The following is an 18,086-nucleotide window of genomic DNA, read 5'->3' as shown; positions in this document are numbered from 1 at the left end:
GACTTTTCAGTCATGGATATGGCTGGGTTAAATGTCCCTTCCCTTGATTCTCCCAACACCGGTGTTTACCTTTGCTACAGGCCTCCGCATCCCCAGGTCTGACTGTCTGCCAGCTGTTATATCTGCCAGTCCTGGAGCCTAATGGCAGATTGTGTTTTGATCAATATGTATCCTCACTGCCTAGTTGGTGACTAGAACACAGATGACATCCAATGGATGTCTGTGGGATGAATGCGTAAATAATTGAACAGAAGGAAATGAAAGCTGGACCTTTATTCCCTTTCCATCAGATTCTCCCTTATTAGTTTTTCTCTCTGTTTTCTCACCTCTTCATTTCCTCTTTTATTTTCCTTTATTCCTAGTAATCAAGTGATGAGTTTCGTATTTTAAGTTATCAAGCATTTGTAGACTCACAAAAGGATGTGGTTGAGATTGACCCAGAGAAAGAATCCCATAAACACTTTTTTATTCAACTGCAAATAATCTTTGAGTCAACTTGAAAAAGGTGTGGAGTTCTGCAAACTCCCAAATGATAGAGCCATATCAGAAAAGAGCATTGGTTCTTGTTTGCAGCTTTGAGTAGAGGAAGGCACTGGCATTGTGTGTATCCATAACTGGCAGTGGCTAGAGGGTGACATGGACTAGAAATTTGGGGTGTGATACCTTCTATTAATATGATGAGGGACCCATGGAAACCCTTCTTTTAGGGAAAAGCTTCATGAAGAGATGCCAGTGTATACCTAGTGTTTTTCCTGCTAGGTCTATATATCAAGTACTGGGGGACAGCGGGTAGTCCCAGAGGCCTGAGTCACCTGGAAAAGGAGGTAGTAAACTCAATTTTGTTTTCTGTTCATCATGATTGCTTTTCATTGGTTTTTATTTGTAAAAGTATAATATGAAGATATTTACCTTATTGTCTCTTAATGTCCTCTGGAATTTTATGCTGGAGTATATAGCCCTGTTAGGTGTTTTGAAGTGTGACTTTTGTCTACAGACATACCATCCTGAATGCACCCAACCTTGTCAGAAGTGTGACTTTCTGGAATGTATTTAGATGGTAGGGAACTTTGTGGATCCCCTGGTGTTCCTTTGGATTCCATTAGAAACATTTATCTCATATTTTCTCTGGAGCAACCCCTCTGCCAGGTGCTGTTTGCTAAAGATTCTGGTACCTAGTAGAGGTGGGGTAGGAAGCCAGATGGCACATCAGTGTCAGCGTTATCCAGTGAGTGTGCTGTCAAGAACTGAAAGCTAGGTGATGGAGAGGTAGAAAGTATCCCAGACCTGACTTGTGGGAGGGAAGGGCAGAGATATCCCAGGGTTCACCGTGCACTGGAAGGAGGATCTAGCATTGACCAGGCTGAAAGGCAGGGGAAGAGCTGCCATAAGAGGCAACAGTGTGGTTGAATTTATAAATCAAGATATAACATTGCTGGAGCAGGAATCTGCAAGTTTCCATACCACTTGAAATATCTATTTTGGACAGGAATGTTGAAATTAATAATGAAGTTGGCAATAGCAGCAGATGATGAAAGATTTTGTGTTTTTTTTTTTTTTGCCTTTGTCCTATCTGTAGTAGAGAGTTATTGAGGCTTTTGAAGCCAACAAAGACACAAGATTTCCTCATGGGAATGTTAAGATTTTGTTGTAAATGGCACATCTACCCAAATAAACAAAGACAGAATGACCATGCCCTAATCTTACAGTGGGAACCCGTAGGGGGTTGTATTTCTGGAACTATGATATAGGTTACCCCAGAGAATTCTGCATATTCCTCTATCTTCTGAATGAAATCTTCTCTTCTGAAAAATAAGCAGGAAAATCAAAGTGTATCTTTGTTTGACAAGGCAGTATTTGCAACAGAGCATTTAGGTGGCTTCTGTTTCTTACTGTGATCATCATTAAAAATAATCTAAGACTACTTAAACATATGTTGTTCTTGTGACCGAGGCCCACAAAATTCTTTAGTTTGTTGTCTCTGGGACATTCATCAATACTTGTTTTTGTGTGTACCTTAATAATGCTATTATCAAGCTGGTCCATGAAAAGAAAGGGGTCTTGAATTCTAACCAGGCACAGTCTCTGAATCCCCTATCTCAGTGAGTGCACTTGCTGCTACTTAAGGGAGTTCCTTTGCCCATTCTCTCACTTTACAGAGTCTTTCTCAGTGCAACAAAGCTTAACTATGCCTATTTGCATCTCTAACCAGGCTACTTCTATCCTCTTGCATTCATTGTCAAGATACCTGTCTGTGTTGTCATTGCAGAACTCCTCTGATAAAGCATCAATCCTGGCCATCCTCCAGGTCCTCAGCGATCTGCTTTCTGTTGGTGAGTAGTCTGTGGTCACATCAAATCATATTGTGGATTGGGGACAGTGCTGGCTGCGATCTGTCCCAGGAAACTGTGTAGCTGGGTATTTTTGTGACTTGACTTTCTTGTATGAGAGAGAACTACCAGCCCATGTTTTCCTCTTGATGTGATGTGATAAGACACGTGTAGACTGGGATAATTATACCGAGGCTCTTCAGCCTAGTCACCTGCCTACAATGCCCACACACAGGAGGCAGTACGATGTTGGATGACTGTGCTATGTTTTCTCTTCATCTGCAAGAACTCCTCAACAACTACATCTGACACCTCCCTAGGCTCCCTTCCTAGGCTCACTGGAGGAACTAGGTATTACAGCTTTCTTTCATATGTCATGTGGAGATAGGACTGTGAGGCAGGAGAATGTCATAGGTTGGGAAGCCGTTTACATTTTCAGAAATTAGATGACAAGATTGAGTACCTACGCATCATTTGGGTTAACTGGATCAAGAAATACTAGCACAAACAAGCAACATTATGGATGAATGGCATGCTAGAGATTAAAGCCTCAAGGGTCCCATCACACTGTGGCCTTTTTAAAATTTTTTAACCAATTTATATGTTCTCTGGTGGCAGGACCACTTCCCTGTAGTCTTTTATTTATTTATTTGTTTGTTTGTTTGCTTTATGAATGATTCCTTTATGCAGGGCAGCACTCGTCTTCTGAGATAAAACTATCTTTAGGAGGAGTATGAAAATGTTTAGAATGTTGCCTTGGAATTTCTCCTCCGATAGAGATAATTTTTTTCTTAAGCCAGTGTCACCTTTTATAGCCCTGGAAGTAGCAGTCCCTGTGCATAAGCCTTCTATGTGCTGAGATTACAAATGTGCACTGCTGAATACGTGTGGTTATCCCTCTCCTCCCTTCTTCTTTTCCCCCTTTGTTTTCTTCCCCTGTCTTAGTAGACAATTCCTTTTTCATTAGGATGGGAAAATCAGAATTTCATTTTGGAAATAATTACACCTCGTTGGCTACCTGCTTGGACCACACAGGGCCTTTGCCCTGATAATGTGTAATCGCTACTTTTGAGGTATCCTTGGGTAAAGTGAGAGAGGTCTTATTCAAATATATTCATTGGTAGAAAGACAAATACTTCCCATTGCTCAAGACTCTGATCAAGAGTCCTCAGATGGAATGCCTGGGCATTTTGTTTCGTAGGGGTTTCCTACAGTGATTCCTGTATTTCTTTTCTACTAGTTGCTACAGCAGAATTAGAAAATCATTACACCTTCAATAAAATAATTCTAGAGAAGACACTACTCCTTTCCTGTTACTAAATTCAAGTTTTCGTGAATATTTAGTATATGATGGCATCCCTCATATATAGTATATCTGATGCTCTGCATGTCTATTTATATACTCCTACATGCATGTATACACACCTGTGAAGAATTAACAGGTCCCCAGAACTTGCAATATTACTCAATTTGCCATATCTGTGAAGGTGAATATATTAAAATCTCTAAATATTCCACAGTTGCCATATGTCACACCTTTCTCCCTTCAGATCATAGCACAACTCGAAGATGAGTCATGTCAAGAATCGGCCAGTCTGTGTTTCTGTTGTGAACTGAATGAACCTTTGCATTGTCTCTGACCTTTAGGGCTGCGGTCTGCTCCAGGGAAGAGGGTGACCCTTTGTGGTTTATCTTTCCTCTGGTTTTTTCCCAGGCACAGATCGGAGGATTTACTATATGATTGACAAAGGTGGCAGTGAAGCCCTTTTACAGACTCTGGTGGACACAGCAAGGTCAGCTTCTCCTGACTATGACATCCTCCTGCCTCTCTTCAGGCTGATGGCCAAAGTTGGCCTAAGAGGTACTAATGATGCCTGACAACATACTTCTGGAGTTATTCCCTGAGAGCAGTTGGGAAAGCCCTGGTGGGGAGGCAGAAGGGAGGTCTCAAGTGCCTTGGTGATAGCAGGGCCAGCCTTAAAGAGGAGGTAATTTTACTTTTGGTTATTGTTATTTTTGAAGCCCAGAGTCTGACTTCAGACTATGTTGCTCAAGGTAGGCTCAGTCTTACTACAGTCCTTCTGCCTTTAGCTTACTGCATATTGGGATTAGAGGTATACACCACACTACATGGCAAGGTAAATTAAAAAATATGTAGATGCCAGGAAATAAAAGATGTGGTGCTTATAAATGAATGGATAACATACAGAAGTTGTAGTCATGGCTGACATGGACTGCAAAAGCATGGATCATAAGTCGGAGATGATCAGAGTGATTCCAGTGCATTTTAAATCCTTACACAAAGTGAAACAGTTTTAGGAAATAATTTGGGAGCAGAGTCTCATGTAGCCAAGTTGGCCTGGAACTCACTATGTAGCAAAGGGTGGTCTTGAACTTCTGATTCCTGGGATTATAGATAATGCATCACCAAGTCTGACCATACTTGTGTATTCAAATTTTAGAGCTATCATATCTAATTGCTATAGTCAGTTTATCACTATGCATCATAAATATAGTCTCTGATACTTCTGGAGTACATACGTCCTAAACCAAGTACTGACAGGGTTGGGTCCTGCTTCTCTCCTAGAACTTCTCTCCTGCTTCCCTCCTAGAACTACTAGAAGCATTGTCCTTCCTTCCTTCCTTCCTTCGTTCCTTCCTTCCTTCTTTCCTTCCTTCCTTCCTTCCTGCCTGCCTGCCTGCCTGCCTAGCTCCCTCTCTCCCTTACTCCTTTCTTTTTTCCTCCCTCTCTTCCTTCCTTTCTTCCTCCCTCCATTCCTTTATTTCTCCATCCCTTCCCTCCTTTCTCTCTTTGTTTTGATTTATAGATACATCACTCCTTTCTCTATCTTTGTGTTCATGGTGTGCTCTCTGTATTTTCACTTTGTGTGTCCTCCCCTCTTCATCCAGTGTCAGCCATTATGTTTATGTTCCAGTCTGTCCTGTCTGATCCCTTCTTAGCCAATTCAATGTATGAAACTCTCTTTTCAAATAAGATGGCATCTTGAATGTCTGGGTAGAAATCGATTTGTGTGGGGGGCGTGTGGGGAGGGTGGAGGAACACTGTTAGTTCAACCTACTATGATAACACATAGCAATACAGCCTCTGGATATTTCTCTTTCCTTCTGGAGGATCTTGAAACACCTTCTTAGGTTGCTGGAACTTCCTGGAGCAGGGTTGAATAATCTTAGCATTTAGAGTTCATGCACAGTTTGCAAAACGCTTTAACAGTTATGCTTAAACTGCACGTTGAATATCATGACTGTCACAACTGAGAAGCTCAGGACCTTTTGATGTTCACTGCCAGCAGCTGAAGCCAAAGGTTTCAATGTTCAGCCTTCTACTTCAAGTTCATCGGCATTCTACAGAAGAACTGAGAAATAGGTATTAGCTAGTACATGCATGAATATATCCCAATATAACTAAGGACATTCATTTGGTGATTGCTCATGCTCTATTCTACACACTGCAAACATCTCTGACCAAGACAGTAAAGGAGTCTGCTCACGCAGAGCTTCCGTTCCAAATAGGGCAGGCCAGCTGGTCAGCAAATAATTAACTGGATGGTAGCAGACTGTGCTGAGTGCTTCAAGGAAAAGAAAGACTGATGCTACCCTAGGATGGCATGGTCAGGGAGAGAGACATTTGAGCTGAAACCTGAAGAAAGAGGGCAAGTCAGCAAAACTGAGTAGGCCAAGTGAATGCTAAGAAGACAGTAGAGACCTGATATATCCCCCTGTCACACATTGCAGGCTGGTTTTAAGTCTGTCCCTGATGCTCACTAGCTTTTAGACCCTGGTCAAGTTACTTAATAATGGAAGCATAGAATTTAATTCTAGAGTTTCTAGGAAGAATAAATGAAGTGTTAGATTACATCCTTAACATATGGGGCCAGGGACTAACAGACAAGTGCTAAGAGATACACAAAGGCAGTGATTACCAAGTTACTGTTCTTTAGTATGTCTGTCTTGTGTGTGTGTGTGTGTGTTATATGTATGTGTCCATGTATTCACATAAATGTACATTTACACATGTACCCGTAGAAACCCAGAAGGTGATATTAGGTCTGTTACTCAATTTCTCACCACTTATTTAATTAATTAATTTATTTATTTTGAGACAGAGTCTGTCATTGAACCCAAAGCTCACTATTGGAATTGTTTGCCAGTGAGCTGCTAGGGTCCTCTTACTGTTGCTCCCTACAGTGCTGAGGTTACAATGTACAGTCACACACAGCTGTTTCCAGTGCTGCAGAGAATCTGAACTAAGTTCCTCATGTTTACACAGGAAGAACTCTGACTCACTGAGGCATCGTCCCACATGGGCATGGTGATAGACACCTGGAATCCTAATACCTGGAGATAAAGGCAGGAGGATCAGAAGTTCATAGTCAGCTCAAGGCCAGACTGGGCTACAGGAGATCCTGTCTCAAAAATAAACAAACCATAAAATTACTGCATTAGAATGCTGTGCTGTTTTTCTTTGCCTCAGATTTGTCTTAAAGACATGGATATATATATGAGGATGACAGGAGTGTCTTTAGAGTCAAGGCTTATATTCTTAGAACCCATAGCCTTCACATCAATAAGTGTATCCAGACTTCAATCTAAGTATGGGGGCATATTTAGAATATTTTTAATGATGTTCAAAAGTGTCTTTGGCTGTAATTGCCCTCTCCCCTCCCCCATCATTTTCCACCTCTCCCAAAACCTTTATAATGAATTTGAGACATAATTAAGAGAAATGTATTTGTGTTCCTAGATAAGAAGTTTGGACAGAAGGCCCTGGAATTAGAAGCACTTGACGTGACCTTGATTCTGGCCAGGAAAAACCTGTTTCATAGCCAGAACCTCCTGCACTGTCTTTGGGCACTGCGTGTGTTTGCCTCCAGTGGTAAGTTGAGACCTGGACTGGGGCACCTGGAAACTGTGTGGTGGTGTGGGGGAATGAGGGTGTGCATGGAGCATGCATGTGGTCCCACGCAGACACAGAAAGGAACCTGCCAATCGAGAGGCTGTGGAGGTTAGAAGTTGGTTATTTGTTGCCTCGGTCAGGTAGAGCTCTTGATCTAATTCCTAGGTATTGGCTTTGGCTTTCTTTCTGATTTGTGTTGCAGAATTGCAAGTTTCTCTGTCAGTACTACCAGGTAAAGAAGTCCTGTGGCAGGAGAAAGGCAGACTGTCTTCAGATCTTGACATATTCATAACATTATGTGTTATATCTGTTAAAAAAAAGAAAACAACATTGTAATGGCTGGGGAGAAAACTCAGGCAGTAAAGCACTTGAGGTGTGAGCATGAGGGCTTGAGAACCCACATAACAATGCTAGCATGGTGATGTACATTTGTAATCCCAATGCTTGGGAGGTAGAGACAAGAGGATGCCTGGAACTTTCTGGCCAGCTGGTATAGCCTAATTGATGATGTCTAAGCCAATGAGAGAGCCTGTCTCAAAGTAGACAGCATTCCTGTGGATGACCACCTGGCTTCCTCAAACAAGTACATGTGGACCCACACATTTGTGCATAAAGCACACATACACACACACACACACACACACACACACACACACACACACACACGCTAAAACAAAGAATAGTCCTTATTAGTTCCACAAAGCTACTCACTGACAAAACAAAATCCTAACTGATTTTTTTTCTAACCTCATGATCCTTCCCAACAAATCCTTTCTCTGGGTGATTGCAATAGAACATGTTAGCTGATAGTTATTAAGCATCTACTTAACTATTTTTAATTATCACAATAATTGTGTGTTTAGATCTACATTTCTATATTCCAGCAAAGGAAAAGTCAGCAGCTTAAAAGAGTGGAATAATTACTTAAATTTATACAGATAAAAAGCCCTGAAGGCTGGCTTTAAAATTCTAAAAATCATGTTAATTCTACTCCATGTGGAGGCACTTTTCATTAATAGATTAGATTCTATACCTCCTATCTCACATGTAATGAGCGTAGACTTTCATTTCTCCTTTCTGAGCTCCCTTCCTGGGGAATAAAAGTGACAATTATTTAGATGTAATATACTCTGTAGGGGAAAGAATGTGGGCTTAGAGCCAGGGAGCCCTGAATTTGACTCTGATACTATTTCTTATGAGTCATGGAACATGGGTACTTGACCTGCTTACCCTTATTATTTTTTTTTACTTTGTAAAATTATAGCAGCAATAATTATTACTGTTAATCTGCTAGGTTTTGTCTCACTAAAACAACAGGAATTAATTTTCTCCTAGTGCTAACGGCTGGAGGTCTGAGATCAAGATGTTGGCAAGGTTTGCTTCTTCTCCAGCCAGTCTCTTTGGTCTTAAGAAGATTCTGTCATCTGGCTGTGTCTCCACATGGCTTTTCCCATGGCCTTGTACATTCTTAGTCTCTTTCTATGCTTATATTTTCTTTCTGACTAACACAAGACAAGTTAAATTATATCCCTCCTTCAGTAGCCTCCCTTTTTTGCTATAATTCTTTTTATTCCTTTTAAGATTTAAAAAAAATTTTGCATACCAATCCCAGTTTCCCCCCTTCCCTCCTCTGGTTTCCCCCACCTTCTCCACACCTCACCCCCCCATCCACTTCCTTTACCTTAATTACTTCTTTAGATCATAGGGATTAGGGCTTGAAAATGGATTTCGGGGAATGCATTCAACCAACAGCAAGTCTCATAGACTTGTCAGATGGGATAACAAGATATGTGCATACGTAAGACCATGACACAGAGACTGCCCTTTCCCGACCCCACTCTTTTCTCTAATCTTTTGAAATTGTGCGAAGAGCACACATAGGTGGAGTAACTATGTAGTTTCTCCAGATAGCCCAAGAATTGCTGAAGTATCCCAATATTTTACTCATTTTTATTGCCCTCAGACTCACCAGGTAGTCAAAGATAACCTCGAATTCCATATCTTCCTGCCTCCGTCTCCCAAATGCTGGGATTGTAGTCATGTGCCGCTATGCCTGGCTCAGTATCTCAATTTTCACTGTTGTAACTTCTTATTAAACAGGGGGGATACATGTTTTCCTTTAGAATATTGAGATGGAGTTTTGGCTTTTTGTTCACACATTCATTATCTTCTCTCTCTCTCTCTCTCTCTCTCTCACACACACACACACACACACTGGGAGAGAGATGGGGAGAGAGAGAGAGAGAGAGAGAGAGAGAGAGAGAGAGAGAGAGAGAGAGAGAGAGAGAGAGAGAGAGAGCAAACAAAGACTACCAGAGTGCAGCATTTGGTAATATCTGAATGAAATCTGAATGAATCTGTACAAACCTGTCCATCTCCTAAACAATAAAAGGGGAATGGGGGCCCTTTATGCAAGACAATTGCTATTAATGAGTATCCTAAAAGCATGCCAGCCAATTTGGCACTTGCTAACAGCACAAGACTTAGTGTACCTTTTGGTTTCCGGAATGCCGAGTGATTTGCTTTCTTTAGAACATGCATGCAATGGTGATTCTAGCAATATAGCATCGTCTTAGCTCTGAGGAAGTCTTACATCTGTCTGTGGGTGTGAGAACATACCAGTTGGGTCATATGCTAGCCTACATTTGTTATACCGAGCTAGCTGTCTCATAAGGTCATGGTGCCTCTGTGCATTGCGTTTCTTGGTGAAAGGCTGACAGAGTTCAGGAAGCCTGTGTGTTCTGTTTCTTTGGTGAGTCGTGACCCACTGTTGACTGCTTCGGCAAGCTTTGTGAACAGCTACTTCCTTCTGATTCGTTGGCTGTAGCCAAAGTGGGTTTACAGTAGCCAGTGAACAGCAGCCAGATGGCCATGTCGAGCGGCCACCCAGTAAGGGTGAGCACAATGAGGTTTCTTCTCTTATCCTCTTCTCATATCCTCTAGTCTTCCATGTGAGAATCAGAGGTATTAAACATGTGCTTTTGCTAAATCCACTTAATTCCTAAATTGTTATTGAACCATCTGCCAGAATTGTTAGTCTAGTATTATTTTCCACTTTAGAAGTAAGGACTAAATTAGTAACTATAAGAGTGGGAAGACTGATGGCCACCACCAGGGTGCTACGCTCATCCAGTTAATTTGGGTGGTGATGGTCTGTGCTCTTCTGAGTAGGAGTACAGACAGAGGAACATGTGCTTCTTATAGCTTTATAACTCCTTGTAACAGCCAAGGCATTGGTTGCAGTCTGTCTGGATAGACAGTACTGTGGTATTACCACCTCCACTACCGTGTTCCTCTCCTGGGGCCTGTAATAAGTCAATCAAAGACACACTTGTTCCTCTTTTTGCATCTTTGAGATGCCTCATTTCTACTTATTTTCCCAGAATAAACCAGGTCCAAAGTTCTAGGCAGTCCTAGATCTACCCTTTCCAAAGCACCGTTCCGATGGAAGAAAGAGAGGAGTCACTTTATCAGAGAATCATTTTTCTTCCTATTTCCTTGTCCCTAACACATTTCTGCATATCCTGGCTTCCTCTTTTGTGCTCTTCTCAAATTCAGCTGAGCTGAGAAGGGGTATGGACCATTTGGAAGTTTTTAGCCTTTCACCTTGAAATGCAATGAACAGAGGCACCATGACCGACACCCCCCTCCCCCTGCTGCTCACTGCTCATGATCTCTATTGGATGAAAAGGGAAACATTCCCAGGCTACTTATCTTGGAGCACAAGGACTCATTCTTCTATTGGTATTCTAATAGAGGTCAGTAGTCAACTCATTGCCTCAGTCTTGGGGGATTCAAGTATTAAAACTGAGAAGAACTTGAAACTGAGGTAGAAAGAAAGAGCTACCCCTCTTACTAGATTGCTGAAAGAGGGTTATAATGTTTTGTTTTTCATTGATTTATGTTAACCCCCTTGAAGTAATCAGTGATTAAATCCAAATTGTATTAACACATCTTGTGACAATAGCTCCTGACTACTGTGCTTTTTGTCTTCAGTAACCACAGGAGCCATGCTGGGAATTAATGGAGCTATGGAACTGCTCTTCAAGGTCATTTCTCCTTACACTCGAAAGCATACCAGGACAATCAGGTACAGGGCATGTTCATAATGCTCCTGGGCGCTGTGTGATGGGTGACAAAATAAAGATGGTTGCCCTTATATCTTCACGTTTCCAGTCCAATCTGTTGGTGCTTTCTTCCTTGTAGATGTACAGTGTCTGCCTCCCATATTAGTCTGCATCTGCTCCCACATTTCTCATTTCCTCTTATCTTTATAATGATCCCAAGTGAGCATTTAACTCTCAAACTAAAATGCAGAGAGAGCTTGATCTAAGGTTACGATGCCACTGAATGGCAGAGGTGAGGTTTAAACCCATATCATTCAGACTGGAAACCTCATGTTCTCTCTTGTTGTTGATTTTGGTCTGGTGCTTTCAGATGAGTCTGTTTTACCTGCGGTGATATATGAGCATAGTCCTCATGAGAGAGCTCAAAGTGACAGGGTCTCAGAAGAATCAGCCAGTTAAACTTCTTAGATGAGTTCTGAGCCTTCTAATAGTTCATCATGGTTGTGTGCTGCTCTTGTTATGTGGTTTTATGATTGGAGAATGGAACTTGGCCTATTCTGGCTGCCTCTGCATCCTAGAGTGAAGTGAATCACCAAGTTAAAAAGGGAGATGGTTTCACATAAAGGCTTTAGAGATATTCGGAACCATTAAGATCCATCATTTATGGGAGTGACTCAGCGAGGACCTTGAGAGAATATTAGAAGAAATTCAGCCAATTTCTAAGATATATGGGGTCATTTGGCAAGTAGCATTTCCATGCCCAGCCATGATATTTTCTGCATCCTGGCATCAATCTCAGGCTCATGTTTCACCTGATTATTTTTCTCTTGGGTCACCACAGTTATGCCATCATCATCCATTCTCACCTACAGTTCTCTAAACCAGCGTTTCCTGACTTGAAATACATTACATATCAGCCAAAAAAAAAATGGCCTCATCAAATAAATTGAGAAGTTCTGGTTTAAACAAAGTGAAATAGGTTTCTTTACTGTAAGACTTCACAGAGCTTTTTATAAAACTTATACACACTGGGCCTATCTATGTAGTATGCTCCATTCCAAGACAATACTGCTTCCTACGTACCACCTTTTTAAAGGGGCTAGAACAGTGTGCATTTCATTTTGGATATTTACACACTAATGGGGAACTTTATTGCAAAGTAGGAATCAACACAACTCTACCAAGGGACCCTCATGTAGTAGGTGAAAAACCTCAGAGTCAAAACCAGGGGTAAAGGTAACCCCTTTATTTTCCTATAGCTTTACTTTATTTTGGCCTTAAATGTCCATTGTGTCAGATGACACATTTTTTTTCATCAGGACTCAAAATCAGATTAGCGATTCTTCAGCCCACAATGCCTTTTTTCTATTGTGTCCCTCTTCTAGGAGTGTATCGTAGAAGCTGTGGGTGGCAGTGAGAAATGCTGGTGGGAAAGAGCTTGTCCTTAGACATCTGTGACCACTGGAATGTTCAGGTCTTGGGCATGTTTAATTTTGTCACTGTGTGCTGCCTTTGCTGCTGAGATCTGTAGTCTCAACGGGTCTTTTGGTCACTAACACATGAGCTTTATCCTCTTGTCCTAATCATAAGGGTGTCCCTAGTATTCTGTCCTTACAATATATACTTGTTTGTTTTTTCGTATACTATGTGAAAGTCAATGTAGTGTTCACTGTTCCCTTGTACATATGAGTCTCTTCAGGCAATCTCTTCTTTACCATGAGCATCATGCTGTTTGAAGGATGTTTCAAAGACAAATCCTTGTCCTTGTCAGTTAGCCTTGGGTATCAAGGCATGAGACCCTATAGTTTTCTGGTCTTGATAGTTTCTATTGTCTTTGTTATTAAAGCCAAGATTGGGAAGACAAAGCAACAAAACCACCATATGTAAAGGTGATCATAGGTAGCTAGAGCATAGATATCCCTTTCTTAGGGACAACTGCTGTTGCCATCTGAATTGCTTTCCTTTCCTGCAAAAAGTCAAGTTCAGGTACAGATCTGATCAAGGGGCCACAACACCAGTGGTTAACTAACAGGGGCAGAATGCTTCTAAAAATAGGAAGTTGCCCAGGATCCCAGGGGTATTTTTTAAAGCACCATACCCACCATTTCTACATGTCTCATCAGCCTTAGAAACTTTGCACCAGGTGGTACCCCTTCCTGAGAAAAATGCCAAACTTAAAAGCAAACATCCACAGAGGAGTGGCCTCTTCATCACCCTTTCCAACGTAGCTGTCATGGACATGGTGTTGATTAGGTGCCTAGCACAGCGCTCAGCTCTTACTTAGCACGCCTTATCTCATTTGAGCCTCTTTTGTTCTTTGAGGCAGATGCTATTACTGGGTCTAAATTTACAGGGGAAAAAATGAAGCTGAAAGAAGTTGAGTAACCTGCTGGGGATTTAAATGAAAGTGCCAGGATTTAAGCCCTGCCCGATACACGAGCCTCAGCTTTTAAAGCACCCTTGGAGTATCTTGCAGTCTATTTCCAGTGTTATATTTCTAAAACCACCATATGTAAGACAATCACAAGTAGTTAAAGTTTGCTTAAATTTCTTTTACCATCTAAATGGTTCATATCCATGGAACAATTTGCTTAATGATAGGGAATCTTTCTCTTCAATTGAATGGCCATTTTCTCTCAAAGGCTAAATAGCTATTCTCCCTGCTTTTGAATTCTTTCCCAAAACTACTTTGTTTTCTAATCTCAACCCCCTCACATCTGCACTTTGCAACTAGAAGATAAGGAATGAAGGCGCTGAAATCAGAAGACGACCCCTAGCGGCTCTGGCTGACTCTTTGGTGAGCTGCTTCACTTTTCTTGACTCTGGCATTTCTCAAAGTGTAAACGCCAAGTCTTACTTTATAGATTTGTTGTAGATTTCCAGATATCTACAAGGATGACACCAACTGGCAAACTAAGCAATAGTGGAGAGGCTACCTTAAATGCCCCTCCCTGAGAATGAGTTTGGCGACACCTTATATGCCATCCTAGAGCCTTCATTTAGTGGCTGATGGAAACAGCTAAGCACGGAACTGAACTCCTGGAACCCAGTGGCAGGGAGGGAGGAGTGATGAGCAAAGGGGTAAAGACCGGGCTGGTAAAACCCATTGAGACAGCTGACCTGAACAAGGGGGAGCTCTTGGACTGCAGACTGGTGGCTGAGAGGCCAGCATGGGAATGATCCAGACACCTTGAATGAGGGTGTCAGTGAGGAGGCCTAGGCAATCTATGGGGCCTTGGGTAGTAGATCAGTATTTATCCCTGGCACACAAATGGACTTTGGGTGTCCATCCCACCTTGAGGGATGCTCTCTCAATCTGGACACATGGCGGAGGACTTAGGCCCCGCCCTGGATGAAATGACAGACTCTGGAGATCCCCCATGAAGGGCCTCACCCTCCCTGGGGAGCAGAGTGGGGATTGGGTGAGGGGCTGGGGGCTGGTGAGAGAGAGGCAGCTGGGATTAACAAGTGAAGCAAGCTTGTTTCTAATTTTAATTTTAAAAAAAGATTATAAAAAACAGAAAAAATGGCCAAAAAAGTCTGTGGGATTTGACATGCTAGGAGATGTCAGTCACCAGTAATAGAGACACAGCTGGGTGATAGGCTGTCTGCTTGTAGCCAGACAGCTCCCGTAAGCAGCATCTCCCAATTCTCAAGCTAAGATGAACCCAAATAAATTCCACTTAATTTCCTGCATTTACAAGCCAGACCTATGGGTTTGAGGGTTCTTCCAGGGGAGGATACAATAGCATGTCTGTAGGACACGAATAGCTCCCCTGAATATCACCCTTCAAACCCTTGCAAGCGATGGGAGAGTTATTCCAGGATGCCTTTGTGAGAGCGGTGCCCAGTGTGGTGCCACTGTGACTCCTTCCTCCTGTGGAGATTAAGCCTGCTCTGCTTCTCCTATGTGTACCTAAAATAGACACGCAGCTGTCCTCCCAGCTCCAGTGGTACTCAGGGCAAGATTTATGACTGTAGTTCCAGCCTCACTAGGGAGAAAGGGCCTGTGAGGTGATATCACAAGCCTCCTGTGGCCTTGTGCCAGCCTCCGTGACTGGGAATGGCTATTCCAGGCTTCCTTCATTTTCTAGATGCCCACCGTGTTGGCACTCTTCACCAGTGAACTGTTGTGTTGGCTTGTGCCTTCTCACTTCCTCTTGCTCCCCACGTCCACCATTTTGGTCTGAAAAGCCATGGTCAGACTTGGAAGACTATTACATTCCTCTAAGTGGTCTTCCCTGACTAGAAACCATCGTTTATCTCCCATTCCTCTTCTGACCACTTTATCCAGCCAGCTGTCTCTAAGTGTGGCCTGCTCCAGGAGTGGTGTTGCCATTTTATCAAAGGATAAAACAGCTACCCAGTCTCCATGTCAGGGGTTGGGGTTGGGGAGAGGGAACTGTCTCTCCTTAAAGATGCTCTGCAATATTTTTCATCCTTTCCTTCAACACACTTTGTACTTAACCTTGTACGGTGTTACCCAAGTGTCTTCTCTTCCCTCTAAATTCTTCTTACCAAGATAGAAACTGAACCTTGCTTACCTTGTTTTTCTCCACAGGGTCTAGCTCCTCGTATAGACTAGGGTAGATTCTTAACTAAATTCAAAAGATTCTTAAAATGCAAATTAAAAGGTTTACATATTTAATCATTCTTATTTTTAAGGTACCATGTGATAATTTGATGCAAGTATACAATACATAATGAGTAAATCAGGGCAGTTAGTACTTCCATCCACTAATTATGAAACACTTCTCAAAGTTTTCTTTGAGTGTTATTTTGGGCAGAGGTTATGCTAAGCATCTCAGTGTCACTCCAACATTAGTATGTATGATGTTAGAACATATTGGTAATAAGTGAACTACAGCATCAGTTGAATAAGTCACCTCATGTTTATGGTCATCTTTGTTTTCCATCCCACACTGGATCCACATGTAGGCTTCTGCCATGTGTCTAAACACACCTGAAAACTCATGTGGCCACTCTACCAAGAACTGTGTGAGATGAGGGACTGCAGCACTTTGGAGAAGTCAGCCAGGAGAAGAGCATCAGTTTGAAAGGGAGGGGGGTTTTGCTCACTGGAGGGAAAGGAAGTATTAGGGCCCCATGTCTTGGCGAGAGTTTGTCTGGGGGAGTTGACAGGGTGGCAGAAGGCTCCAAAGTTGAAGGGCATTTCAGGGATAGGGGGCAGCACTTATATGAAAACTTTGCTTCTCTTTGAATTAGGTTTCCTGTGTTAGTCTGTTAATAGATTCAGCAGGGGCTTGAGACTCTGTAGGGTGTTCTGGAGCTATTGGGAGAAGGCGATGACGCTAGGGAGGGGAGTGTGCCTCTTTGCTAGCATGGTCCATGGGTTGACCAGTTTGTTTATCTGTGCAAAACTGGCCTGGAGCAGTTCAAACCCACTAAGCAAGAAAGTTTCCTGAGGCATAGGTGATCACCCACCGGTGCTTGACTCCCTGTGACTTAGAAGAGCTTGTGTTGTTCTATGTCTCAACATTCTCTGCTTCCAGTGGTCCCCATCTTCCCTTACTTCCATGGGTTTAGACTTCTGGTAGTGATGATGTCCATGTCCACTGACATTTCCCAAAGCATAGCGACATTTTCTCTGATCCTACTGGGTCCTTATGCCATAATATTTATCCCAACATTGCAGATGGCTTATCAGATGTTACCGGCATACAGTAGCTCTCAAAATCTGTGAGCTTGCCATGCCTCACAGATTTCTAAGTCAACTAGAGTTTTCCTACTAGTGGATGCTTCTTCAACCCCATTGTATTCTGTGACCATTACACCACATGTTGAGAAGGAAGATTCAGGATTCTCAATAGGCTGAGATTGTCCCTCTGTTCTTCAATGGCATTCTCTCTGAAGCATCCCCAACAATATGGAAAGTCAAGAATTGTGTTCTAGACTACGCTGGCTTTATCCTTACACAAGAGGTCTTCTTTAATATAACCACTCCATCTCTCTCAGCCTTTATGCAGGTCTGTAATGCTGGGATTTGCTTTCAGGATCAGTGGTCTTTGGGACGTGGACTTTCTTGGCACAATTGTGGGTTATCTTCTGTGCTCTAGAAGACCTGGGATTAAATACCTTGGCAACAGAAGGTGGTGTTGTGTTTGGGTCTCTAACAAGCCTCATAAGCAAATTCTTCAGTTTAGTGTCCTGTTGGCTGTCCTAGTTGCTCCCTGTACTTAGAATAGTGTTAGTGATCTTCTCCCTTTAGAGCTCTTGTCTGCCAGGGCTCTTTGGCATTTAGGCTTTGCCTGAGTGCAGGATTACTGGGCATTGCTTCATTGGCAGCTATTTCTGATGATTTCATCTTCAGTTTATGAGCTAGAAAAATGCCCTATGCTTCTTCTCCTCCCCAAACCACTGTCTTTCCAAAGTCTAGCTTTCTGCGCTTTCTCTAGCCAGAATACCATTCCATTTTATTTCATCATAGTAGCTGATAGATGAATGGAGACTCAGCCAAAGTTAATGGTTTCCTTGTGATCATAGCAGCTTACGTGACACAGCTACTTTGTCACTGAGAGAGTGGGGATTCAAGTTGCAGAAAACAGATTTTTCTGTTTCTTGAAATAGCTACTATATTCCTCGTGGGTGTTCTTTGCTTCTATTCTCTTTAAAAGCATTAGAACCTTCCACTCAATATAAGTAGACTCTGGACTTTTCAGGACATGGGCTCTTATTGATGATTCAGAGGCCATGTGCTTTGGAACACTTGGACTCAAATGCTTTGGAACAGGAACAAAAAAATTCCATCCCAGCTTC

The 18,086-nt window shown here is 42.3% G+C and overlaps 1 protein-coding gene across 1 annotated transcript in view; it reads left to right on the top strand.

Annotated features, from left to right (window-relative positions):
• The window catches only part of Agbl1 (AGBL carboxypeptidase 1), a 519,496-nt gene that overhangs the window by 60,901 nt on the left and 440,509 nt on the right, over positions 1-18,086 (top strand). Inside the window, exons 2-5 of the mRNA XM_005077867.4 lie at positions 2,267-2,330; positions 4,042-4,188; positions 7,090-7,221; positions 11,239-11,332. Of these exons, the coding sequence (XP_005077924.4) occupies positions 2,267-2,330; positions 4,042-4,188; positions 7,090-7,221; positions 11,239-11,332 (437 nt within the window). The remainder of the gene's footprint in view (positions 1-2,266; positions 2,331-4,041; positions 4,189-7,089; positions 7,222-11,238; positions 11,333-18,086) is intronic.

The sequence above is a fragment of the Mesocricetus auratus genome, unplaced genomic scaffold (genome assembly GCF_017639785.1).
Source record: "Mesocricetus auratus isolate SY011 unplaced genomic scaffold, BCM_Maur_2.0 Super-Scaffold_4256, whole genome shotgun sequence".
Taxonomy (NCBI): Eukaryota; Metazoa; Chordata; class Mammalia; order Rodentia; family Cricetidae; genus Mesocricetus; species Mesocricetus auratus.
Note: the sequence above shows the minus strand (reverse complement) of the source record. Positions and strands in the feature narration are given on the sequence as shown.